General features: G+C 46.6%; 1 protein-coding gene across 1 annotated transcript; it reads left to right on the top strand.

Annotated features, from left to right (window-relative positions):
* The first annotated feature begins 2,245 nt into the window (after positions 1-2,245).
* On the top strand, positions 2,246-18,967 carry Ankrd35 (ankyrin repeat domain 35). The gene is made up of 13 exons (XM_076861633.1): positions 2,246-2,431; positions 8,573-8,703; positions 9,480-9,568; positions 9,928-9,992; positions 11,194-11,251; positions 11,444-11,514; positions 11,835-11,941; positions 12,506-12,690; positions 13,244-13,281; positions 13,451-15,421; positions 17,014-17,103; positions 17,350-17,415; positions 18,310-18,967. Exons 1-13 carry the CDS (start codon positions 2,393-2,395, stop codon positions 18,370-18,372), a joined length of 2,973 nt encoding a protein of 990 aa, XP_076717748.1. The 5' UTR covers positions 2,246-2,392; the 3' UTR covers positions 18,373-18,967.
* Positions 18,968-19,728: the final 761 nt, after the last annotated feature.

Here is a 19,728-nt window from a genome sequence, read left to right as displayed (position 1 = left end):
AATCTATTTTATTTCTTTATATGTCTAGGTGTCTTCTAGACTGCTGAGAGCCATTGCCAAGTAGGAATGACACATGGCAATTTCTTTGTCAGCCTACCGCATGTTGCTTAGAGGAAGGACTCTCCATAGTGGACCCAGGTCATTTGCAGTGACTTTGCATGAAAGGTGGCCTTGCTCAAGGACCAGGGCGGATCTGGGTTTAGGGGTTTAAGGTGATTCCTGCTGGGAATAGGGTGTACCCTGCTGCCTCAGGCGCCTTGAGTTCCCGTTGAGTTCTCGCGGGATTCAGAGAGTATTTGGGATTCAGAGCCCGGTGGAGAGTGTGGATTTTTCCCCAGAACGTGCGTGTAGAGTGCCAGTGACAGTTCGGGAATAAAGAATTGTTGTTTGAATCTACAAGGCTGTGAGTGGCTCATGATTTTGTGCCCAGCCAGACTGTGGCACTAGACTCCTCTTGAGACACCCAGAGTTTTAGTATCCCCAAGAACACGTGCATTTAATGGCCTTATAGAGATCAGGTGGCCTAACTGGCCTTTTAGGGAGGGAAACCATCTGCATTTGTGGGTTATTTTGTAAGAGTATAGTCCATGATGACCCTCCCTTCACTTCTTTTTTTTTTTAATATTTATTTTTTAGTTATACATGGACACAACATCTTTATTTTTATGTGGTGCTGAGGACCGAACCCAGGCCTCACACAAGCTAGGTGAGCACTCTACCTCTGAGCCACAACCCCAGCCCCTCCCTGCACTTCTTATTGGCTCTAACTTGATCAATCTTCATGGAGTCTGGGACTGGAACTGAAGTCTACTTATGTTAACAGATTTCCTTACGTCTTAACCCCCAATGAGCCTCCGAAGGAAAGTAGATTTTTTTTGAATATTGGTTCATCTAATCCTTTATCCTCAATATTTTATTCTTTATGATTAATAGAGTACTTTAATATACCATTAAGTAGTAGGAGTATGTTACATACAAGAGGCATACTTTGTTGGACAATGTAGCAGGATTTTAAGGGAAAACTTAACTGAAAAAAAAAAAACAAAAACAGAAACTTTACCTGGGGCCTCACTGAATGTGAGAGGGGATTTTGGGGAGGATTAATTGCCAGCTGCAAAGTGAATTGTAGTAAATTAAAGCAGTTTGAGTTTGGGCTCTTTTGTAAAAGTAATGAGAGAAGACACTGAGGATGAAGAGACAGTCCTGCTTTGGAAGAGCTTTCAAACCACATTAGAATTTTTCTCTGAGAGTCTGGTGGCCTGCATTTGTAATCTAATCTCAGAGATATAGAAGGCTGAGGCAGGAAGATCACAAGTTCAGGGACAGCCTTGGCAACTTAGACCCTGTCTCAAAATTAAGAGAGAGAAAGAAAGACAGTGGGAAGGCGGGATGTGGCTTGGTGGTAGAGGGCCCTGGGTTCACTACCCAGACCACACACACACGTTTCTTTGGTGCTGTGGTGGGGATCAAACTCAGGGCCTCTGGCAAGCTCCAGCACTGACTTATGTCCCCAGTTGTTCTTTAGGTTTTCACAGCGGGTTTGCTGGAGCCACAGGAGGGAGTTAAGAGAGCTGGGAAGACCAGGTGGTTGCGCCCGGTTGATTGTTCAAGCAAGAATCACTGAAATCTGAATTTAAGGGTAGTGGAAATAGGGAAGATAATTGTTCCGGAAAGGGAATACTTAAAAAATAAAAAATTTCTTCTTCTCCTAATTCTGAAATTGAGCGTGATCCCCTTTCCCTCAGGTTTTGTCCCCAGGTGCAGTGGGCCACTTTATCCGTGCTCAGTCCTCTGCTTAGCACTACGACCTCCTCCTGTTTCAAACTGCTCTCTTTAAATCCTCTTAGGGGCTGGAGTTTGGCGGGGAAGCGAAGCAGAATAACTGACAAAGATCTTTGGATATAATAAAGCGCCTCACTAGGGTTAAAGCAGGCGGTAGGTAAGAGCCAAGGCCACCCAGAGAAGCGGGGACCGAGCTCCCGCTGCAGTAGCGCGGGAACTCGGGGCGGGGCGGGGCGGGGCGGGGGCGGGGCCACGCCCCGGGACGGAGGTGGGCGGGGCCCGAGGGGACTTTCAGCCGTTGTCCGCGGGGATCCTTCTCTGATGGAGCGGGTCGGAGCGGGGGCGTGGGCGGGCTCAGACTGAGGGCAGGCTGGAGAGCCGGCCCATGTCGCCGCCGAAGACTGCGGGCTTTCTCCCTCTGCAGGGGCGTGGGGCGGGGCCGGGGCGGGGCTTGCGACCCAGCCTCCCACTTCTGGCCTCCGATTGAGCGGGGCCTCTCTGCTCTTTGACAGCTGTCTTTCGAGCAGCCGCAGCCGAGTCCGGTGGGTTTGGGAACCTGTGGCCCGGCTTTCCACGCGTCCCCGTCCCCTCTGTGGCCCTGGCCCCGGCCATGAAGCGCATCTTCTCCTGCTCCAGTTCACAAGTGGCGGTAGGTGCCCAAAACGTGTGGGAGTATGGGGCTGGGGTCCAAGCCCTGTGTTGACAGTAGTCCTGAATCCCATCTCCATGCTTCATTGTCTTTCCTTATCTCTTCATCGATCTTTCCAGAGACCCCCAAGCCGCAATGCAGCCCACTAGCCTTGCTAACTTAACTTAGTGGAGGTCGTTTATAACCTGTCCCCCAGCCTCCATCTTGCCTTCTTAACCTCGGCTGTGCCCAAAGTTCTTTTCCTTAGCCCCTTTCTTGTCCTCCTAGCATCTACACCCCCAACTTCTGCAGTCCTGTCCCCTTCCCAAGTTCTACCTCTACTCTGTCTCTCAGTATCAAACCACCCACAAGTATCTGATCCAGTCCCTACCCAGCCCTTGACTTCATTCAACCACCCTAGTTCTTATCCAAGACTTTCACTGTCCATCCCTTCCCAGTTCCCATGTTCCTGCCCTGCCAGGTGGCCCGTCCTTAGTGTTTACTGTCATCCCAACAAGCTGCATTCTCCCTAGCCCTTCTTCACAGTCTCCTTGCCTTCATTCCACCCCATGCCACTTCCACTGCCATTTTCCTATTAGCACTACTGAACTTCAAACATCATTCCAAACCTCTTTCCAATTGGTGCTCCCACAACAGCAGCCTCTGTTCCCCCCCTTTTCCCATTTTGCCCAGTGGTCATCTAGTCCCACTTCTCCCTCTTTTGCCTGGATCGCCTTCTGTCCGCTCACTTGTGGGTTAATCTTGCAGTCTAGCCAGCCTGACAGGCACTGCCAGAGGACGCACAGTTGCCTGGCTGCTCCCCAAGGGACTGGGTGAGTTGCCTGCAGAATCCACCCTGGCTAGTTCACTGCAGTGTCTGGATATCAGACTGATTCTTGGGGTCAGTCAAAAGCTTTCTTCCCAGTTCTCCCTAGACTCTTCCTTTTTCTGAACTCTCATCCATTTGTTTAGGTCTTGTATTCTTTGTTTCCTTTGATTGAATTTGAGGAAAGTGATGTTGAAAGGAGAGGAGAAGGGAGGAGGTTAAGGTGGATCATCATGAGAATCCACGACAGAAGTCATTCTGTGTTCCCCAGAACAAAGCAGAAGGAAGAAGACTGCAGAAGGTAGTAGCTCAGAGAGATCGCTAATGATCTCTTACAGAAAGACCCCCTATCTGGGGATGGACTTTCTTGTGGAGGTTGGGGTTATAAATAAGAAGTGAATTAGCCAGCTACTTGGAGTAATATTGCTTAGTTACCTTGATTTAGTGATGTCGTTTAAAAGCAAATATGAGAAATCCTCAGTTAGCTCACTCTTTCTGCATGGGCATACCACAGAATTCTGAAAGAAAGCTATGAGGCAAAAGTAGGAACTTTGTTGAGGCCTGTCCTTGTCCCATTTGCGATTGCTTCTCCACTAAGTTTCCACATACTGATAAACTAGTCAAAAGGTAGTTACCAAAAGAACTGCAGATATAGCTTAGTGGTAGAGTGCTTATTTATGAGAGGCTCTAGATTCAATCTCCAATACAAAAAAAAAAAAAAAAAGACATTTGCGATTATAGGCACCAGAAACTGAGGCTATCCAAACTCTGTCTTAACTCACAATGATTTTCTTATTCATGTAGACTCTTCCCTAGATACCAAAGTCCTCAACATCACCCTTCCCTTTTCTGGTTTGTGGAGTTTGCTGTTTCTTTAGGAATGGGGAAACCCAGCATTCTTCCTGATTCTTCAATCCTTGGGCAGTGTCTCCTTTCCAAGGTGCTAGAATGAGTAATGGTCCAGAACTTGGGATTTAGAACCATTCCTTTTTCCTTCTTGACTCTAGTTCTACAGAGGTTTGGCTGTGAGAAACGTCTAAACCATTTTAAACTCTTCTTAGTAAAACAAGATCTTGGTACAATGAAATTATAGGAGCTAAATTGGGGGATTTAAAACTATTTAACTGGAAGGAAAACTTTTTCCTTAGACTGGGATTGCAGAAAGCTTTGAAAATAGGTCAGTTTCAGCAGCAAATTATTTCCTCACAAAGCTTCCATGTACTTCCCATAATTTCCTCCACTCCTCTGGGTAGCTAGCCATGCCAGACCTATTTATCAGAGAAATGATGTGACAATCTTCCTGGTCACTCCAAAAGCCTGGCTTTTCCAAGTCTTGCCTGAAGACTGCCCCTCCCTATCCCAACTTATACATACCACTGAATCCAGGGGCAGAGCTCTGTGTTCTTAGTCTGAGGTAAGTTCTGAAAAATCTGTAATCATCTTTAAATTAATTTATATTATCCCCTATATAGGAAGCAAAACAAACAAGCAAAAATCCATCTCCTGTAGTCTCATTTTATTGTAGTCAAATAGAGGGTATCTTACATTTGAGCTTATTCTGCCTAGGTAGGAAGCAGACCAAGAAGTAGAACAGAGAATAACTTTAAACTTCTGATCCTGAATCAGAGTAGAGGAATTTCTATTGCATTTAAATATTTAGAGGCAGGTCCTGATTCCTTACGGGCAGTCTTTCCATTCACCTGTTCTGCAGCAGTAGCCACTCTCTTTCTCTTATGCTACCTATTGGTGTGCTTCCATCCTGACAGGGTGCTTACAGGTTCACAGTCAGAGATAGGAGAGAGTACAATGACTCCTACAAAATTTCCCCTAATCTCAGATACAGAAATAACAAAGCTTTTCCTTGTTATTAGTCTACTGATTAATTTGGTGATTGTTCCCTTGGGGTTGATGATAATCCAGTGTTTCCTTTCCAAGATGCTAAGGTGAGCAATGGACTCATCCTTCTTTTGTCCTTTATTATTCCAGCTCTGCAGAGGTTTAGACATGAAGAATTTCCACCCATTTTAGACTCTTAGTATAATGAGATTTTAGAAAGTGAATTGAAACTAAGGATGTGGTTCAGTGGTAGATTGCTTGCCCAGCACCTATGAGGCAATCCGAGGACCCCCAGAAAAAAAGTCAATTGAGTACATTTAGCACTATCTAACTGGAAAGAAAGTATCTACCTTGTTAGAAATACGCCTTTATCATTTTTATCACCAGGGACAGTGTCACATGCCTGTAATCTCAGCAACTTGGAAGACTGAGGCAGGAGGATTCCAAGTTCAAGGCCAGCCTGGAGACCCTTTCTCCAAAAAAAAAATAAATAAATAAATAAAAATAAAAAAACAAAAAACAAAACCAAAACAAACAAAACCTCCTTTACCATCTATACAACCTGGCTGTTCTTTGGCTGATATAAGCAAGATGCCTTCCTCCATTCCCCTAGCTGGAGAATTCTATGTCCAGCAAAGCTAGGAAGGATGAGGATTGGAATTAACTTTTATTGTCAACCTACTATGTGGCAGACACAGAGATAGAAGGTTTATATGTTTTTGTTTGTTTGACAGTACTGGGGTTTGAACAAAAGGGAAAATTTAGTTACATCCTCAGTCCTTTTTTTTTTTTTTTTTTTTAATTGTGAACTGGGGGCAGTTGCACACATCTATAATCCCAATGACTCTGGTGGCTGAGGCAGGAGGATCTCAAGTTTGAGTTTAGCCTCAGCAATTTAGCAAGGCTCTAAGCAAACTTAGTGAGATCCTGTCTCAAAAAAAATGGGGATGTAGCTTAGAGGTAAAGCCTCCCTGAGTTCAATGTCCCATCCCCAATTTTGTTTTTTTTAAATTTTGAAACAGGCTAGCATCAAACTTGTGATCCTTTTGCCTCAGGAGTAGCTGTGATTACAGGCGTGTATCAACACACCTGGAAAGGTGCTTTATATGTCGTTCAATCATCAGAAAACTGAGGTTCAAAGAAGTTCTTATGTGCCTAACATTCACAAAGACAGAAAGTGTTAGAATCAAGACTTTAAACAGAGAACTTCAGGGGAGGTCAGCTGATGGCAGCCCTGTGTGGTGAAGGCATGGACAGGTTCTCTGTTTTCCAGGCCTGGCCTAGTCCCCAAGGGGTATTGGAAAATGAGTTCCTACAGGAGAGTCTGCTAGTATGTGGAGAAGTCATTTTGCTTATTTTGTCGGTGGAGAATTGACCTGTTTGGAGACTCTTCTCCATAAAAGGAATAGCATATGAAGGTGGGTGGTTTGCCTTGGAGCCAGTCTGAGAAATAATTAAACTTCTCTGGAAACAAATGAACCTTTTTCCATAGCTCAGTAGTAGTATGGTCTCGTGGTGAGAATAGGATTTGGGCATTAGGTAGTCTGGGTTTTAATCCCAATTTTAGCCCTCTTTTGTGTGATCCTGGAAATTTATCTGACCTCATGGTGCTTTTGATTCTTCTTCTGTCAAAGAGATGAAATGAAAACAAATATCAGCCCTATTTTCCAGGAATATCGAGATACCCCTGGAAATTGAAATATCACTTGAAAGGACCATGAGGAGTTACGAGTGTTGTACAGGAGTATGACCTCTGAATTCATCTACCCTAGACAGTTTTATGGTTTGCACACCAAAATCTTTCCTGTTGTTGATTATATTGCCCTGGCTATATAAACAATATTTGAAAATGTGTTATTGGGCTTCCATAGATCTTATTTTTCTTTACCTCCTCCTGTTACCTCTTTCTTGTAGAGGTTGTACCTTATAAAATGCAATATGCTACCATACTTTCTCACTATTTCCTGTTTTATTTTAAGGATGCCATACATTTATATGGCTCTCTACAGTTTACAAAGAGATTTTATATACTTTACCTTATTTAATACTCACAACATGATGAGGTAGTTATTATTTCCTACATTTTATAGACGAGGAAACATGTTAGAGGTGTTTAATAGTTTGCTCTAGGTCACGAAGCCAAGAATGTAGCTGAACCAGATCCTGAACAGTCTGGCTGACAAGATATTCATTTGGGACCCTTTATAGCATATTCATCCCTTCTTCCTTTCCTTTCCTGTTTCTAGACCAAACAAGGCTTTCTGTGCTTTCAATCTGAGGTGCTTTTACATAGTTTTTCCCTTTCACTCCCTGTGACACTTCAATTATTGTAATTACTCCTCCACCCGAAAAACTCAAACTCAATGGTAGAACAATGCGAGCTCAGGTGTGGCTGCTGCCTGGGACAGCTGCTCCCTGCCGGGAGACTGGGAGGGTTCAAAGGGAGGAGGAGGGGAGTCTTCTGCCTCTTCCTCTTGCTGTCTCCTCAGAAATAGCTAAGGCCCTGTTTTTTCCTTTTGGTTATTATTTTCATGGAAGGGAAAGAGACTATCCAAAGTGCATAAGTAGTTTTGTTAGGAAAATAGAAACTCTTGTGATTTCCCTCCCAATTTGGGGGCCAATGGGTAGAGATAGTATTGTTAGTTTTTTGGACTCCTAGCTGTGATGTGATGCTAGGTGCCTTGATTTACTTCTCTAGCAACTAAGGACAAAATTCAGAATAGCAGGAAGAGGTGAGAGGCAGTGTGAGCCCAGTCATAAGTGGTCAAGTGGGTGCAGTTTTCTTCACCAAGACCTAGAGACCAAAAAGGAAAGGAGTCATCGCTAGCATTGCTCTGAGGCTAGGCACCTAACAACAATAATCATAGTGACTCTTACAGGTGTGGTGGGGCACACCTGTAATCCCAGCTACTCTGGAGGCTGAGGCAGGTGGTGCAAGTTCAAAGCCAGCCTAAGCAACTAGAGAGACCTTGGCTCAACAACAACAAAAAAAAGGATTGGGGATATAGTTCAATGGTACAGATCCCTGGGTTCAATCCCAAGTACAGAAAGAAAATAATTGGGGGGAAAAAGCTAAGAAGACACTTGAAATACGATATGTTCAGCACTCACAGATAATTTTTTTTTTTCAGTTTTTGGTGGACAAAACATCCTTATTTTATTTTTATGTGGTGCTAAGGAACGAACCCAGCACCCCGCACATGCCAGGCCAGCACGTTACCACTTGAGCCACATCCCCAGCCCCACAGATAATTTTTAATTCAGTCAGTGGTCCAGGGACCTCTAGGTTCAGAGCTGGCAGTACTGCCAATACTTATTGGTAGCATATGAGTTGGTTAGTATTTAGTTGGCCCACCTAAGAACCAAATGGTCTAGGCTGAATGGTTGTGAAACGGTGAAAGGACTGTGGAGATTTTTCTTTTGCCTTGGTTGGCATAAAACTATCTTTTTCCACACCATCCCCATCCTCCATGTTCACACAATTTGTGGTTTTGGACCAGGTGGAGAGATGGAACCGTCGTGATCAGAAACTGCTGGAGGCGGTCCAGAGGGGGGATGTGGGACGCGTGGCTGCCCTGGCCTCCAGGAAGTCTGCCCGACCCACCAAGCTAAACTCAAACGGCCAGTCCCCGTAAGTAAGTCCTCTTGATCCCACCCCTAGTACATGGTTCCTTTTGAAAGCCCCAAACTCTAATATGATGTAGGACCAGGAAATGCCTACAACTTCAAAGCCCTTTTTGTGGTCATAATTAGTAAGCATATCAATAAACCTTTGGTATCAAGCAGCACAAAGAGAGGGAAGAAGGTGTCACTCCTGAGCTCCATCCACCTCACAACCCACAGTGACAACACTGACTTGAGAAGGGTACGAAGCTCATTAAACAAACAGAAAACTAATATGCTAAATAGGTGGTTTCTTCATTGCACAAGTAGGAGGGTGTGTATCCTTGGGAAATCAGGAATGAAGTGGTAGCCATGGGAGTCACAGGACCCGAGGGAGTGATTAGAATAGGGGAAATATCACCCCTTGTTGCTGCCCAAAATGGCTTCAAATGTCCAGCCTTCTGCTCTGCTCTGGCAGATTTTTTCTGTAACGCTTTGATTTCCACTAAGGGTTCTGTGCTCAGAGAGGCCCGTCACTATGTGTCCCCTGCATACCCCTGCAATAGCTTGAGATTCCTTGAGACCTATAGTTCTTAGTGCCAGCTTTGCCTCCAGCTTCCTGATTTTATGACTAAAGCCATATGGCCTTGTCTTTCTCAAGAAGTCAGGCTGGGGAGCTTCCCTCTCTGCTTTTGGAATTGACTTTGAGGTAGGAAGTGCAGCAAGCAGTGTTTTTTTTAAGATTCTCCCCCTCTTCATCCCCTGGTCCTTTCATCCTTGTGCCTTTGGCTTTGATTCTGGCAGGTTTCATCTGGCAGCCTCCAAAGGACTGACAGAGTGTCTGACTATACTTCTTGCAAATGGGGCTAACATCAACAGCAAGAACGAGGATGGTGAGTTAGACTGAGCACTTGACCATACTGCTGGCTTGTCCCTTTTATAGCAGCAGTGGGGCCATTGCTGGTCCCTGCTGGAGATTCCAGCTGTAGACCCTTGCTTCTCTTCTCAGTGAGCCTTAGCCAGTATCCCTCCAGGCATCTCCCTCCCAGAAGCTGAGCACACCTCACTCCCATTCTCACCCTCATCGTAGGTACAGAGTGCTTGGGGAACAGGAATTTCTGGCCCCATGTGGCTGAGAGCTTCTCTCTCTAATCTCCCTCTGATTATCTGTGCGTCCCTTCCTTCCCTCCCTATGAGTCATCTGCATGTATGGGGCCACCCACCCTTCTTCTCTCCCTCTTTCTTTTTCCAGGAAGCACTGCCCTGCATTTGGCTACCATCTCCTGCCAGCCACAGTGTGTCAAGGTCCTGCTTCAGGTAAGAGCAATCTCTTAATACTACTCCTATGAAGGGAAGAGATGGACCCAGAGCCTCCTAACTTTGTTTTGTAGTTACAAGAAATAGTTAGCTAAATTGACCTCCCTCAGCCCCAGTAAGAGAACCGATAATCATTTATCCACAAACTTTTATTTAATAGATTCCAGCTTGATACTTCCCTTGAGGTGGTACAAGTTCAAAGCCAGCCTAGACTGCAGAAACTAATTGCCACAATGACAGGCAGGTGGAAGGAGGGCAGTCATGATCAAATTAAGCCAAGGTCCTATGTCTGTGTTTGAGGAGTTTATAATCCAGTTGTATAAAGAGAGATACACATGTGAAATGACTTGCAGACAACCTATAAGTGAGTCCCCAAAGTACAAAAGGCTCAACCATTGAGCATATGGCTGCTTTGCTTTTGTTCTTCTTAACTTGTTCCAAATCTCACAGTTATGATCCTTAAGTACCACCCATGAATATGAATTTGGGTGTCATTTTCCCTAGCATGTTTATTATCTAGCATCTAATTTTTCTTAGGCTCTGTATTCAGGAACTAGGGTTAAAATCCAAGGAATCTGCAAGGAATATACTGGGCTTGCCAGGCATGGTGATGCTCACCTGTAGTATCAGCAATTCAGGAGGCTGAGGCAGGAGGATTGTAAGTTTGAGGCCAGCTTCTGCATCTTAGTGAGACCATATATCAAAATAAAATAAAAAGGGCTGGGGATGTAGATAAGTGGTAGAGCACCCTTGGGTTAAATCCCAGCACTGCCGAAATAAATAAATAAGTAAATAAATGACTGGGGGTGTATAGCTTAATGGTAGAGCACTTCTGAGTTTGAGCTCCAGTACCCCCCCGCCACAAACACACAAAAGGAATAGACTTGCCAAACATATATATAATACCAATGACTTGGGGGGGGGGTGTCTAAGGCAGGAGAATCATAAGTTCAAAGCCAGCCTTAGCATCTTAGCGAGGCCCTATCTCAAAATAAAAAAAGAAAAAGGGCTGAGGATGTGGCTCAGTGGTTATGTGCCCCTGGGTTCAATTCCTGGTATCAAAAAAAAAAAAAAAAATACACTGAGCTTGACTAATAGTTGCCTTCCCCATATTAAGATAGAAGTTGGTGGCCCAGTAGAGGGTGTGGGATGAGGATGTTAACACCAAGCTCCATGCTGCTTCCCTTTGTGGCTATTGCAGCATGGTGCTAATGAAGATGCTGTGGATGCAGAAAACCGTAGTCCCTTACACTGGGCAGGTGTGTGCTGGGGAACTGGTGGGAACAGGGTTGCAGGAACTGTAGGGCGGGAAAGGGGAGGAGAGGATGACATTTGGTGGGAAGGGCAGCCAGGGCCAACTGCTGGAATGGTTGGAGGGAAAGTAGGGTCATGTTCTATGTAGATGTCCTTCATATTTCACCTTAACCCAATCATCCCTCCACCTTCTGCAGCCTCCTCTGGCTGTGCCTCAAGTGTGCTTCTGCTGTGTGACCATGAAGCCTTCCTGGATGTGTTGGATAACGTAAGTATCAGATGGCAGGTGGGTAATGTTCTGCCTGGAAGACTGCTTTTCTTTTCTGAGCTGGATTGGTTACATTCCATGACCCATATTGTACACTACTACTCTGCTATATTCTTTCTCCTTCTATTTCTCCTCTTCTTCCTCACAGAGAAGTTAAAGCCTTATCTTCTGGAGGGCTTCTAAGTCTTTGAAAGCGGGTATTTAGCCCTGAGACCTGGACTTTTTCCTGAAGGGGTGGGAGAGAGGGCCATTGGGAGGATTGTGTGGAGCCCATGACTCTTCCTGGCTCCTTATAAACCCCCTTCCCACCATCTGTGCAGGATGGACGTACACCCCTGATGATTGCATCGCTGGGTGGTCACGCAGCTATCTGCTCACAGCTGTTGCAGAGAGGTGCCCGAGTTAATGTCACAGACAAGGATGACAAGTGAGCCTTCCCCAGCTTCTCATGCCAATTTCTAGACCCTGAATCTAGAAAGGAGTCAATGGGCATAGTGTGTGTGAGTATGTGTGCGTGTGTCCATCTGTGTTGTAGAAGAAGAGGGCAGTGTGCTCTCTGTCCTTGGCAATCTCCTTTCCTAGTGATGGTTTAGAAGAGCTCTGCCTGCTTCCATGACCATCTTCCTCGCGTAAATGATCCCAGAACTGGAATGGATGCCTCTGGAGCTATTAGTTTAATGTACTGCTTCTCAAGCTATCTTCTGAAAAATTTGATCCTTTTTTCCAATAAAAATTTCATCCAGAACCTTTGTACTATATAAAACAGCTAAAAATGGAGCCCTTTGAATTGACCCCTTGCTTTCTGATGCTGTAGCTCCTAGAAATGACATTTTAAAAGTTCTGACCTTACCCAATGCTTCGTCATTGGCTAAGGTTGGTATCTTGTTCTTACCCGACTGAGTGATAGCTCACCCTGTGAGTGGGATTTCTGGAACCAGGACTCCTGGATCCCACAGAGAAAGCCTATGCTCAGATTCCTCTTCACCTACAGATCTGCTCTGATCCTGGCCTGTGAGAAGGGCAGTGCTGAGGTGGCTGAACTGCTTCTGAGCCATGGAGCAGACGCAGGGGCAGTGGACAGAACAGGGCATGATGCTCTGCATTATGCTCTGCACACTCAGGACAAGGCACTGTGGGGGCTGCTGCGGCAGGCCTGGCAACGGCGCCAGCAGGGAGGTAAAAAGCCCTTTTGTGATTTCAAGATTATGCTCAATAGCCAAAGAATCAAAGAAGCTTCTTGGTATCTCATTTGTTCCCATGGAAGTAATCCATCTGAAAAATAATTGCCACTTTGAGAGTTTACTTATTTATTGCTACTACTATGAGATAACCCCATATTCCTAAAAAAGCACAGACATAAATTCCTTAATGCAGGAATTGTACATTCATTGGTATGATTTGCTGATCGATATCCCTCTTTCCTACTAGACTGTCAACCCCTCTATTTTCCTCATCATTGAGGTCCTACTGCCTATAACAGTTCCTGGCAGAGTAGTCAATAAATACATGAGTGAACAAAATGAAGGAGTGGCTCTGTCTCTGGGATCAGAAACTAAAGTTACTGATAGTTAGGGACCTGTTGAACAAGGTAGCTCCTGGCACTGGGAAGACCTGTGTTAAGGATCATCACACTGCAGGGCTGCTCACTTCGGAGAAAGTCTGAGATAATGTATGGGTTAGAAGCCTACAGCTCTCTTGTCTCTCATGTGCCCCATGTCTTTTCTTATAGGTCAGGGGCTGGTTCTACACCCAGATCTTGCCTCCCAGGTAAGACTCTAAATGTCCTCCCTTTGGCTTCTGACCCACCCCAGGGCATCCCAGTGGGACCCTCTCCTAAATGTCCTTGGGCATCAAGACAAGATGTTCTAGGAGAAGAAAGCCCTCGGGGGCTGGGTGAGCTGCTTGGCTTCACTTCACTCTTCTATTTTTGACCTAGGCCTCTCCATCTGAGCCCCAGGTGGGTTCTCCACCTAAGAGCTCATGGAGAGCAGAGCCTGAGGAGGAACAGGAGGAAGAGGAGGATGAAGACCCGTGCTTAGAAGAATGGATATGGAAATACGAAGAGGAGCGGAGGAAAGTTTCTCAGTTGGAACAGGAGCTGGTGAGGAAGACAGAAGAGTGTAAGGCTCAAGCAGCAGCCTACATGGGCCTGGAGAACCAGATTAGAGAGCAGGTGCAGGAGTTAGGTTTCCTCTCCCACCAGCTTGGGGTTTCAGGAGGACAGAGCACTACTCTCTGGCCTGGAGGGGATGGTATGGAGCAGGGCCGTCCCCTGGACTTGCTGGCTGAGTGTATACAAGAGTTAAAGCAGCAGCAGGCAGCAGCCACAGCAAACCCATTAGCTCCCAAAAGGGTTGAAGAGTCAACTCCAGAAGAGATCCAGAATGAAGTCCATGGAAGGTCTCAACCAGAACAGAGGTCAGCCCGGAGCCCAATGTCTGAGGTCATTGGGAAAGCCACAGGACAGCAACTGACCACCAGTCAGGGACAGATCCTTGGCCCTGATCACACTAACCAGCTGTGTGCTGGCCAGAGAGAGAGACTCCAGGCCCCAGGGGTGGAACCAGTGGGTACTGCAGCCATGAACCAACTCCTGCTCCAACTAAGGGAGGAGCTGGCTGCCGTGTGGCGAGAAAAGGACGCAGCCCGAGGGGCTTTGTCAAGGCCCATTCTGGAGGGAGCCCTGGGAGCTCCCCGCGCCGAGGCTGCAGCAGCTGCTTGGGAGAAAATGGAGGCGCGGCTGGAGAGGGTGCTGGTCAGGCTAGACCGAGCCAAGGCAGGACTAGAGGTGAGACCTGAGGGCCCTGCCCAGGAGGACAGAACGGGTGTCCCAAAGGCAGACCCAGCGTGCATCACGGAGCACCCCGAGGAGACGAAGGCTCCCGGGGCCCGCAGAGAGCCTCTGGGGGACTCTGGAGGAGAGCAGGCCCCAGGAGGCGGCCTGGCAAAGGCGCAGCTGGAGAAGGAGGTGTCGGCCCTGAGACTGAGCAACAGCAGCCTGCTGGAGGAGCTGGGGGAGCTGGGACGCGAGCGGCAGCGCCTGCAGGGCGAGCTGCAGTCCCTGAGTCAGCGGCTGCAGCGGGAGTTTGTGCCTAAGCCCGAGGCGCAGGTCCAGCTGCAGCAGTTGCGGCGGAGTGTAGGGCTGCTGATGGATGAACTGGCCATGGAGAAGGAGGCCACGGAGAAGCTGCGCAAGCACCTGGCCTCCCAGAGCAGCGGCCTCCGAGGTCTGTGGGACTGCCTGCCCCCGGACCTGGTGGGCAAGGGGAGTGCCCTGACCAGAGGCTCGGAGCCCTTGGAGGAGCTGAAGATCTGCGTCGGCACCCTGGCGGAGAGGCACCGCCAGGCCCAGCACAGGCTGGCTCGGCTGGAGGCAGAAAACCAGCAGCTGCGGGGATCCCTGACCCCCAGTAGAGAGCTGGGCGCCCTCTCCGAGGTCCCAGTATCCCCCCAAGTGGCCGCTCTGGAGCAGGATTTGGGAAAGTTGGAGGAAGAACTCAGGGCGGTTCAGGCCACGATGAGCGGGAAGAGCCAGGAGATAGGGAAGCTGAAGCAGCTGCTGTACCAAGCCACCGAGGAGGTGGCTGAGCTGAGGGCCCGGGAGGCGGCCAGCCTGAGGCAGCACGAGAAAACTCGGGGTTCGCTGGTGGCCCAGGCCCAGGCTTGGGGCCAGGAGCTGAAGGCTGTCCTGGAGAAGTATAACACAGCCTGCCGCGAGATGGGTTGCCTGCGCGAGGCCGCGGCGGAGGAAGGTCGCCGGAGCCAGGACCTGGCCGCTCGGGCCTCTGAGCAGGAGCGCCAGGCCAGCGAGGCGCGCGCGCGTGCAGAGCAGTTGGAGAAAACAGCGGAGCAGCTGAAAGAGAAGGTGGAGCATCTCACTGGGGCTTGCCGGGACAAGGAGGCCAAGGTGAGCAGCTGGGGCACCGGAGGGCATCGTGGAAAGGGGCTTTGCTAATCTGAATCCAGATTAAAGCCTTTGGTCAGATTGAAGCCCCAACATAGAACTGATCCTTTGCATGGTCCACATTATGCTTTCTGGGACTAAGGGGGTTGGAGTTGAAATTGGAGGTGAGGAAAGGTAGATACAGAAGACAGAAGTGGGTTAGGTACTCAAATTTAGGACTCAGGGTTCTGAAACAGTGTGCTCAGGGGATCGCCTGTGCAGTCTCGCGGATTATTTGCATTTTGACTTAAATGGTGTATTAACTTGGGAAGAAGCCTTATAGTTTAATGGCTTGCTGAGGTTTTCCTCAGCTTTGTTCTTCCCTCCCACTTCAAAATGGTTTCACAAACTGGGTTGCAGTGGCACATTCCTGTAATCCCAGCGACCTGGGAGGCTGAGTCCGGAGGAGGATTGCAAGCCCCCCCCCCCCCCCCCCCCCCGCCGCCCCCCAGCACCAATTTAGTGAGACTCTGTTTCAAAATAAAAAATGAAAAGGACTGGGGAGGGCCGGGGTTGTACCTAGTGGTAAAGCTCTTGCCTACCATGTGAGAGGCACTGGGTTTGATTCTTAGCACCTCCTATAAAGGTCCATTGACAACTAAACATAAAGGACTGGGGAACCAGGCACGATGGATGCCTGTAATCCCAATGGCTGGGAGTTTGAGAATGGAGGATCTGGAGTTCAAAGCCAGCCTCAGCAAAAACAAGGCCTAAGCAACTCAGTGAGACCCTGACTCTAAATAAAATACAAAATAGGGCTGGGGACATGGTTCAATGGTAGTTAAGACTCTCTAGACTGAGATTGTCTGGATTGAATTTCAGTTTCAAAACTCAGGCTGGGGTTGTAGATCAGTGGTAGAGCACTTGCCTAGCATGAACAAGGCCCTGAGTTCAACCCCTAGAACAGCAAATAAAAAACTCTCCTTATCGTTATCTGATCTTAGGCAGATTATTCAACATCTCCAAGCCCCAGTGTTCTCCTCTACAAAATGAGCTTCATAATAATGTAATTGTGAGGAGTACATTAAATAAAGTATTTACCTAAAATGCTCAGAATAATTTTTGGCACATGGGAAGTACTCAATAAAGAGTAGTTATTACTATTCCTTCTATCACTATGCCTATTACTGCTGGTTACTATTAACTGCATTTGTGTCTCTACTTCCTGAGACACAAAGGACTCATCTTCATCTTCATCAAGTGTCAATAGCCAAAGTGGGTGAGGATCCAGTACTGAGTTAAGAACATGAACTATGGAATCAAAGAGATATTGATGCGAATCATGATTTTATCCCTTAGTAGCTGTATGATTTTGACAAATTACTAAACTCAACCTCCTTATCTACAAAATGTAGGTAATAATATTTACCTCTGAAGTATTATTCTTTTCAGAAGAAAGGTTGTATTGGGTATAAATGAAACAATGTGTGTAAAAGTATCTGGCATATATTAAATATCCAATAAAAGGAGGTGATCTTTTCCTCAGTGGCATTTGGGGTAGGAGGAGAGGAATGAATTGGTCCTTATTGGTTCCCTTTCTTTCCTTTTGGCCTCAGATCAAGGAGTTGTTGAAGAAGTTGGAGCAGCTTTCAGAGGAGGTTCTTGCAGTTCGGGGTGAAAATACTCGCCTTGCCTTACAGTTGCAGGTATGTTTTGACCCTCAGGAAAATGGATATTGCTAGAGAAGAAGGTGGACAGTGGAAGTGATGGGTATGTGGGAGACATTCTGAGAGCTGCAGAGGCCTAGCCAGGCAGTGGTCCAGACTGAGCTAGCGATGGGCTAGCGAAGGGAGCTAACCTAGTAAAGCTGATTGTTTTCCTTTATTGTTCCTTAGGCTTGGGTGAGTGTTGAGAGGGTAGGCACATGACTTCCCATTGATACTCATTTCCAGGATTCCCAGAAAAACCATGAAGAGGTCATCTCCACCTACAGGAATCATCTGCTGAACGCTGCTCGGGTGAGCATGGTAGCGTTTTGAGGGAGGCAGACACAAAGCTGGTAGGGAATGTTGCATTTGAGGTCTCTTCTCGTTCCTGTACAGTTTTGCTGTTTCTCAGAGAGCTGGATCCATTGCCAGATCTCTGGATCTCATTAGGCAGATCAATAAAGGTTGTAGGTGGGGCTGGGATTGTGGCTCAGTGGTGGAGCACTTGCCTGGCATGTGTGAGGCTCTGGGTTAGATCCTCAGCACCATATAAAAATCAATAAATAAGATAAAGGTATTGTGCCCATCTACAACTAAAATTTTTTTAAAGAGATTGTTCATGAATGTGAAAAGAGAGGTATTTGTGTCTCATTTTTTTTAAAAAAAAGTTTTTAAACAGATACAACATTTTTTATACCTTTCTTTTATTTACCCATTTTTATGTGGTGCTGAGGATCAAACCCAGTGCCTCACACATGTCAGGAAAGTCATCCACCACCGAGCCACGACCCCAGCCCCTCAACTCCTTTTCAATTGCCTGATCCATTGTAGAGCCTTTTCCTGTCCCTGATACCCCTATTCAGTTTCCTCCTGAGGCTACTTAGCCCTAATTAAGTAAGAAAAGCTAGGTGGCTTGTTCCTTTATGAGGAATGATAACTATGAAGAGTGGAACACTGTAGAATGTGTATCAGGTGCCTTGCTTCACATTCATAGTTGTAACCCTCACAGCAATCCTGAAAATAGACATCAGTATCTTCCCACGAAGGCAGGAGACAACTATGGAAAAGTTGACTGCTTTAAAAGATATAAGTGAAGATAACCAGTAAATGACATTCCACTGTACACAGATTCCACAGAACACCTCCTTTACCTGTGTCTCTGATTTCTGTTCTCCATCTCCATTGTGTCTTTCCTGCTACCTACAGGGCTACATGGAACAGGATGTGTACACTATCCTACTTCGAATCCTCAGCATACAGGAGGAGTGAGGCAGCCTTGTTATGTGCCCTCAGAGAGAATGGGATTTCTTTGTTGTGAGTTGTGGATTGAGGATGAAGAGGGATGTAGCTTGGGAAAAATGAACTGGGAAAGGAGGCTTATGGAAAGGAATTGGTGAGTCTCCTTTTACCCCTGTGGTGACTGACACTGCAGAGTTCTATGAAGCATAGAACATTTGAGTTAAGGTCACTTGAGAAGACAGTGTGGGAAATCACTGGATGGAGTCAGGAATCTGAGCAGGTGGAGTGTGGGGCAGACTTATGAAATGGGGATGGAAAAGAGAACTTGGGTGACTCTCCTAAGGTCTGGGGTATGGAGATGCCAGTGAAAGACCAATAGTGGAATAGTGGTGTCAAGTTTAGGGCAGGACTCTACAAATTCCAGAATTTCTCCTTCATTCAAAGAGCAGTTATTCCCTTATCTTCTCCCCAGCTCTATGAAGGTGACTTTCTCCTTCAGTCCAGAAAGATAAGGGTTCCCTTTAGCATGTTGACGTGGGGAGGAGGAGACGAGGACATGGAGGTGTGTGTATTTCATTCTTGAATTTCTTCTTTCAGGGGATAAGAGCATCCTTGGTTTACAGAGACTCCATCAAAGCTGTGGTGGGTGGGGGGGTTGGCCATTAGGAGTGGTGCAGGTGGGGCTTCTCCTGACGAATGGACCCCCAGACCTGAAAATATGCATCCTGGAATCATCAAGGATGAGACAAGAGGTGTGGGTGGAAACCAGGGATATCTATGGAAAATAAAGCAGGAGGCAGGATGACGCTGGGTGTCATTGTTTTTTTTTTCTTCTTCCTGTCTAAAGGGGTGGAGGATGAAATCTTGTTCATTACTTTGTCCTTTAAAAACAAGTTTTAAAAGCAGACTTTATATTTAGAGCATTTTTAGGTTCATGGAAAAACTGAGCAGAATGTACAGAGATTTCCTATATATACCCGGTCTCACATGTATATAGAGTCTATGTACATTGTCAATATCCCTTACTAGAGTGGCATATTTTTTATAAGTAATGAGCCTACATTGACACATTATAAGCCAGAATCCATCAGAGGTAATACATTAGGATTCACTTTTGGTGTTGCATATATTATGGGTTTAGACAAATTTGTAATGGCATGTGTTCACTATTTATGTAATAGTTTATAGTAGTTTGTTTTGATGTGTGTGTGTGTGTGTGTGTGTGTGTGTAAGTGAACTACTGAGGGCTTAACCAGGGGTACTCTACCACAGAGCTATACCCCCAGGCCTTTTTTATTTTTGTACCAGGAATTGAATCCAGGGGCCCTCAACCACTGAGCCATATCTCTAGCCCACCCCCCACCCTGCCTTTTTTTTACTTTTAGA

This window comes from Callospermophilus lateralis, chromosome 7 (genome assembly GCF_048772815.1).
Source record: "Callospermophilus lateralis isolate mCalLat2 chromosome 7, mCalLat2.hap1, whole genome shotgun sequence".
NCBI classification, from domain to species: domain Eukaryota; kingdom Metazoa; phylum Chordata; class Mammalia; order Rodentia; family Sciuridae; genus Callospermophilus; species Callospermophilus lateralis.
Note: the sequence above shows the minus strand (reverse complement) of the source record. Positions and strands in the feature narration are given on the sequence as shown.

Excerpts from the sequence above, each read along its gene's own strand:
- Ankrd35 (XM_076861633.1), top strand. The coding sequence starts at position 2,393 with ATGAAGCGCATCTTCTCCTGCTCCAGTTCACAAGTGGCG. Across the intron at positions 11,515-11,834 it reads TCCTGGATGTGTTGGATAAC|GATGGACGTACACCCCTGAT; the intron begins GTAAGTATCAGA and ends CCATCTGTGCAG. Across the intron at positions 17,104-17,349 it reads GCCTTGCCTTACAGTTGCAG|GATTCCCAGAAAAACCATGA; the intron begins GTATGTTTTGAC and ends ACTCATTTCCAG.